The following is a 7651-nucleotide window of genomic DNA, read 5'->3' on the forward strand; positions in this document are numbered from 1 at the left end:
ATTATTCAGGCTCTAAAATCACTTGTCATTTACATTCAAATGTTATATAATCTGTATGCATCTTTTATTCATTAATTTGTTATTGTGTGTTGCATTTAAATCTTAGATCTGTTCACAGGTTTTACTCCCTCTTCAAAGGATTCATGTACTTTTATTTTTAATCTCTATGCCTTAACTAAAAGCGCTTCGGGGCAACCATGTTGTTTTATGTCAAATTAAATTTTGTAATTTTAACTGCTTCATTGTAAATAACTCGTCAGCCAAACATGTAGGTATCACAGTCGTCATCATGTACCTAAAAATAAATTAAAAAGAGGTTGATTTAACTATTTTTCTTTCACATAAAGATATTTTGTGCAATGTGGTAATAACTCAGTTATAATAGTCTTAGAAGTGTATACAAATAGAATGCTGAATGCTGCCAAATATGGCGAGTGCAGTTACAGCCAGATTGGCATTTCAGAAAAGGTTTTGTGATTAACTCTAAGTCAAATAGATTTTTCTTGAAACAAAAGACAAACCAACAAAGAGGAGAATATGGCAAAGGTGAGGATTTGAAGGAGATTTGAAGGAGATTAAGCTGTCGCTCAACTCGTTGTTAACAGACGTCGAGAGAGTAGTAAAGCAACAAGCAATGTTAACGACTTTAATGGACCAAATCAAAGAATTAAAAAGCTTGATTAAGGAAAAAGATAAAACAATCGAGGTCTTAGAAATGAGAGGGACGATTTAGAACTGCATGCAGGACTGGAGGACGTGATTATTACCAGTTTGGAAACCAAACACTGGAGCTACTGACACTGAGAATGGTGTGAAGTCTGGCGGGGATGAGCCCCTGGTGGAGGGGCAACAAACACTAGAGCGTCAGGTAGTGGAGGCTTTTTGCGAGCAAAAAACTTCCCCTGCATAGCAACAACGTCGCAGCGTGTTATACCCTTCCCATAAAGAAAGCCAGGGCACCTCCAGCAATAGTAGTAAAATTTGTGAATCAAAAACACAAAATTGAGCTACTGAGGCAGTCTAGACAACCGAAGGGAAGTGGAGTATATGTGAATAAACATCTCACAAAAAAGAAAAGAAAATCCAAGCAACATGGACGAGAAATTGCAAAGTGACGATAAAGCTCAATTGAACACCAGAAGAAGCCAAGGTCGTAATGATCAGGCATCTTCATGATTTGGACAATTACTGGGGACGAAGGTCTGTTATGATGTGTTTGCTAACAACTAGCCAAACTTATTCAATGAAAGACACCATTTCCAAATGTCAAGGGGGAAAATGGCAAGGTATGATACAGTAGACTGGAAGAGTATTAGTGTGAAGCTGCAAGTCGGATATGGAACTGGGATGCTACTCCAGCAGTGTCACCATTATGCACAGAGATGAGATATAGATCAGTTATGTATGGATCAGAAAGAACTGTATAGGTATGAGTGTTTATTCTTCTTCCTGCTCCTTTTCATGAAACAGTGTTGCTTTAAATGAAAGGAAGGTTTGTGTATAGGACATGAATTACTGCTGTACAATGTGTGAAACAAAAAGAATGAATGAATATGCCTGTATACCACTACATATTTAAGTTGTGCGTGTGTCATTGTAATTTTTATAAAACAAACCAAGAAAAATGTTTGTGTTTCAGAGTATAGATCACTTCAGTAAATAATGACTGTGATTTTTTTTCAACTTGTTTTTATTGCACAGAATTAATTAAATTGTAATCAACATTTTGACATACAAAATATTTAAGTGTTTCCTCTGATAGCCTGAGACTGAGCTTCTCTTAAGGAATGTGCAGATGCTGAATCCAGTTGTTCTTCAGCCTGTAGAAACTATTTCAATCTCCTGTCTTCCTAATTAACAATCAATGTTCCCACAACATTTTTAAATGTTTCCTAAATGTTTAGTCAGTTTTTATTAATAAAAATCACTCAATAAACATTAAATAGACCAACAAACAATGGAAGCACCAAAATAAGAAAAAGTTTATCCTGCAACAAATTTAACAAAGGTCTCAAACTATTCTAAAGTTATAGGTTCTATTATTTAAAAAAAAAGTTGCAAAGGTGTACAGATTTATCTGCACTACACCATAAACTGCAAAATGTCCAAAATGTCACATGACAGCACTGAAGATATATCTTCTGTGTAACATAATGACTTATTTTTAGTATGTTACACTGAAAACCTGCCTGTCCACTTTGTTTTTGAATGCACAATAGGAGCCTATGACTCACTGGGTTTGTGCGTCAGCACTGACAAATGTATAGATGCTATTCTTTGACGTCTCCACACATCAGTCAAACATTTCTGTACAAAGTCCCTGCTGCTCTAAAAAACACTAACACAGCCCTGAATACATGTTAGAAACACATGTGAATGTGAAAGATTTACTTCAGACCTCAGAGTACCAGCCTTTAAAATTCTGTGCCACAAACAACAAGTGAACCTGTTTGATTTGTTTATGCTGAGTTTATCTCTGCACACATTCAGAACCCTGAAAACACAGCAGAAAATAAAACCACAGAGAGAGAAGAGATCTGATGAGAAGACATGATTGCCTTTAAAGGCTGACTAAAATCTCAGTGGACCAAACTGTATATGGAAAGACCGAATATAAGTATAAACTTGTACTTGTTACATAGTCACTTTGTAATGGAGCTTTAAACCACTCATAGTACTTCATAAACACATCACAGTCACAGCGCTTATGTTTACAGCAACTGTTTGTAGAAGGAAGCTCCTTTTGGTGAGTTTCAGTTATTGTGCTTCAGTAAAGTTAATAGTCTATTTTCAGCTCCTTTTCTTCTTCCAGGAGGTTCATAAATACACAAAAGTGAACACATGTAGTGTATGCACAAAAGTGAACACATGTAATGTATGCACAAATGTGAACACATGTAGTGTATGCACAAAAGTAAACACATGTAATGTATGCACAAAAGTGAACACATGTAACGTATGCACAAATGTGAACACATGTAGTGTATGCACAAAAGTGAACACATGTAGTGTATGCACAAAAGTGAACACATGTAGGGTATGCACAAAAGTGAACACATGTAGTGTATGCACAAATGTGAAAACATGTATTGTATGCACAAAAGTGAACACATGTAGTGTATGCACAAATGTGAAAACATGTATTGTATGCACAAAAGTGAACACATGTAATGTATGCACAAATGTGAAAACATGTATTGTATGCACAAATGTGAACACATGTAGGGTATGCACAAATGTGAACACATGTAATGTATGTACAAAAGTGAACACATGTAGTGTATGTACAAAAGTGAACACATGTAATGTATGCACAAATGTGAACACATGTAGGGTATGCACAAATGTGAACACATGTAATGTATGTACAAAAGTGAACACATGTAAGGTATGCATAAATGTGAACACATGTAACGTATGCACAAAAGTGAACACATGTAAGGTATGCACAAATGTGAACACATGTAATGTATGTACAAAAGTGAACACATGTAAGGTATGCATAAATGTGAACACATGTAACGTATGCACAAAAGTGAACACATGTAAGGTATGCATAAATGTGAACACATGTAACGTATGCACAAAAGTGAACACATGTAAGGTATGCACAAATGTGAACACATGTAATGTATGTACAAAAGTGAACACATGTAAGGTATGCATAAATGTGAACACATGTAAGGTATGCATAAATGTGAACACATGTAACGTATGTACAAAAGTGAACACATGTAAGGTATGCATAAATGTGAACACATGTAACGTATGTACAAAAGTGAACACATGTAAGGTATGCATAAATGTGAACACATGTAACGTATGTACAAAAGTGAACACATGTAAGGTATGCATAAATGTGAACACATGTAACGTATGCACAAAAGTGAACACATGTAGCGTATGCATAAATGTGAACACATGTAGTGTATGCACAAACGTGAACACATGTAGGGTATGCATAAATGTGAACACATGTAGTGTATGCACAAAAGTAAACACATGTAATGTATGCACAAATGTGAACACATGTAGTGTATGCACAAAAGTGAACACATGTAGTGTATGCACAAAAGTGAACACATGTAGGGTATGCACAAATGTGAACACATGTACGGTATGCACAAAAGTGAACACATGTAGTGTATGTACAAATGTGAACACATGTACGGTATGCACAAAAGTGAACACATGTAGGGTATGCATAAATGTGAACACATGTAGTGTATGCACAAAAGTGAACACATGTAGGGTATGCATAAATGTGAACACATGTAGTGTATGTACACATGTGCTAAGAGTGTAGTGAAGATACACCCATGCCAATGGTATAGTGCAGATCCACCTGTGTTTACAGTCTGGTGTACTGTAAGGTCACAGTGTAATGTAATGTAAGCTTAGAATACTACGGGCTTACACTATAGTATATTGTAGACACATCTGTGTTTACAGTATAGTATACTGTAGTTACACTTATTGTCTTACTATTGTTTACACTAGTGTTTAGAGGGTAATGCCCTATATTTACACTGGGCACATTGTTTTTGCACAGCAAATGCAACAACAACAACAACAACAACCACCACAGCAAAAGCTGTCAGACCACCTATCAGTTCAGTCTTTCCTTCATCTTTCGCTTGTCTTGGTGGACCTGCAGGTGAGAAACAGGTGTGAGGTGTCAGCTGTCAGGTAGGTGATGAGTGAAGAACAGAACAGAATCCATTTCCTCTTCAAACTGCTGTCAGACATTATCTACTGCACTCTGATCACATCACTCAGACCAGCTGCTTTCTACAAAGTCTCATCAACAACATCTTTAGAAACAAACATCAACAAGCAGGAAGCAGCTTCACCTCTGATCACACACACACTCAACTCTACTCACTCACCTGGAGGATCAACAACTCTCAGGCTGAAGGTGCAGATGGGATCACTGTCCAGATATGCTCTCTTCCTGCGTTTTCTGCTTATGCGAACCTCATATATACCAGCATCAGCAGTCGTAACATTCTTCAGAATCAAAGACACATTTCCATCTGTCATCTGATTGTCCGGCAGATCCACCCGGTTCTTAAAAGACTGATGCTGTTTGGTAGGATCAGGTTGATTGTCCCGGTACAGAAGGACATATTTTTTCCCCAGGTCAGGTCTACTCCACTCTAGACCTATTATGGTTTTATTACCATTTAAAGCTTGACATGGCAGAGTTGTGTTTTTGCCAAACACAGCAGTCACATTTATCCGGTCTGAGTGAGAGAAAAAAGAGAAAGGCAATATTGACTTCTAACCCAGCCAACCACAGTGTGAAAACCTAGAGTGAGAAAGCCATGAGTACCCAAACCCCCTGCTGAATGGAAATAGTGAGTTTACATTTGACACCATTACATCAGTTTATCTTAAAACAATTTGTAAAAATATGGCAAATTTCACTGTTTTGGGTGATATACTCAAAGTCCAGCATGCTGCAGGCATGTCCCCATTTTTACAAACACAAAAGCTATGAAGTTTCAACAAGAGGATTGTAAGAGCCAATTAAAGGTTAATTTTATTTGTACTGGTAAAATGATTAGAGGAGAAATATATATGTTTGATGTTAAGAATATAATTCTAGTTGATTTTAAAATACTATTTGTTAAATGTATAGAATATAGAAGTGCAACATTCTAATGCGCTTTTTAGTATTTTGGGCTTCCGGCGCACTGTAGTTACGTAGTTGAGGAGTTGGATAAGCTGGAAGCAACACAGTTTTTTGACCGAGTCTTGCCATGTAAACTAAAAGTGTCAATAAACATATTGTTTAGAAGAAGGATGCTTGGACTAGCTCGCGTTTCAATGCATGTTGCCGGACTGACTCCTAACGGCGGTACAGAAGAGTGAAATAGAGACGGAGTGCCGCCACTACAGGGATTAAAAACCCAAGCAAAAGTCATTTGATACATTTCCACATCTTCAGCTGATATCCATCCACAACATTATTAAAAAAAACAAACCCTGCCATTACTTAGTTTGAGTTCTTTTTTCACCCAACACAGACTTGATGTGTTTACTGTAGGTGTGCAGGCGCCACTTATAGCCTCATTTTGAGCAAGCAAACCCTGACTGGGACTCTGAATAGGAGTTAGTTTACCATTGGGGAACAGTTTGTTTTAATAGATTACGAAATAAGTAATCCTTCTTATAATCCTACTGCTAGTTCGAGACAACTGAACCCAATAAAATCAACTATCATTGTGTTAAAGTGTATTGAATTATTATAAGTGTCTCCACATAGATGTTTTTTCATCAAGCAAGAAGTCTTCTGGAGATAAAAAAAAAGGCCTACACAAGCTGCCTACAGCTCAGCTTCAAACCAGATTCTTACAGGACACTTCACTGGTTTGAACGATGGAGGGATGCCTCAATTGTTTTGCATTTTGCATTTAGATTTTACAGCTCAAAGTGAAAAAAGAAAAACAAAAGTAAAAGTAGTATTCGTACTATGTTTATTTTACCAGTGGTGTATTAGAAATAATGAACACCAAAGCAGCTAAATGCACCCTTTAAATGAATTGACTCAATTTTATGAGCAATTAAATTCCCAAATAAAACGAATGTTTTTACCAGGAAAATAATACATGTGTGGAATATGTGATACAAGTAGCGGAGGTCATGGCTTTTTCCTTTGAAATACTGTATCACACACAAAATTCAAGACTCACATATAATTATATTATACAGATACACATAAATTTTTAGGACTTTAGCCCAAAACTCCTGAAAATGTACTTTTGTGTTGGCTAGGAGGAAGGCACGACTCGTTGGTGTTTTGAAAGCACATATTCTACTTTTTACAATTAACATAAAAATAAATATTTTAGTATGAAAGCTCAGATTCTAAATATCTTGAATCATCATGTTGACGTATGTAGAAATATCCTCAGGGGTTATTTATTCCTCCATAACTATGATCATATTAATCATTAATAATCATTAGTAAACTCCAGACATGGACACCAGAATTCCAATGAATTTCATTTCACCTCTGCAAAGAAATCAGTCGTGAATTCAATGAGTTGCGATTTTTTTTTTTTCTGGATGTGTGTGTTCAATGAGGCCTTTGAACAATACAGCGGCTGGTGGCGCAATTCCAAAGAACTTCTTTTTAAAAAGTTTGTTGCTGTGTGATACTGCTGCTGCCTATCTTGCCCAGGTCTCCCTTGAAAAGGAAATTTTTAATCTCAATAGAATAAAAAAAAGGTTCGGGCTAGGCCCAAAGTCATTTTCCATATCAGAAAATAGTTTAACTCACCGCCGGAGGAAGAAGGGATGAAAATGGCCAGTAAAATCAACCGGAGCCAGAATGAAGACGTTGCATCAGACATTTCAGCTGTTCGAAAAACTAAACGGAATAAAATATTAATGATTAAATTGAATCTACCGAGTCAAATTAGTTCAAACTTAAACGTAAAAATGTTCAAAGTTTTTGGTCATCTCCTTTCATTTAAATACAGTTTTTCCAAAGAAACACCTGAAGAAACAACAGCTCGCACCGTATGACATTAACATAAAGTATACGGCATGCAGGAAGCATGAGGTAAACATCGATACGTAAAATTACTGACACAGAGTTTCTCATCATCCTGTGAAGTCAAATTAAAGCTGTCATTAAAGC

The 7651-nt window shown here is 36.5% G+C and overlaps 1 protein-coding gene across 1 annotated transcript; it reads right to left on the reverse strand.

The window, feature by feature from the left end:
- Nucleotides 1-1007: 1007 nt before the first annotated feature.
- Nucleotides 1008-4085, reverse strand: LOC146578920 (uncharacterized). The gene is made up of 2 exons (XM_085267860.1): nt 3478-4085; nt 1008-1020 (listed from the first exon to the last, which is right to left on the reverse strand). The coding sequence occupies exons 1-2, from the start codon at nt 4083-4085 to the stop codon at nt 1008-1010; spliced, it is 621 nt and encodes a 206-aa protein (XP_085123986.1).
- Nucleotides 4086-7651: the final 3566 nt, after the last annotated feature.

Source organism: Mchenga conophoros, linkage group LG3, assembly GCF_057382185.1.
Source record: "Mchenga conophoros isolate Kocher_MC1m ecotype Shallow Benthic linkage group LG3, M_conophoros_male_GT1.1, whole genome shotgun sequence".
NCBI classification, from domain to species: Eukaryota; Metazoa; Chordata; class Actinopteri; order Cichliformes; family Cichlidae; genus Mchenga; species Mchenga conophoros.

Excerpts from the sequence above, each read along its gene's own strand:
- LOC146578920 (XM_085267860.1), bottom strand. The coding sequence starts at position 4,085 with ATGTGTTCACTTTTGTGCATACACTACATGTGTTCACTTTTGTGCATA.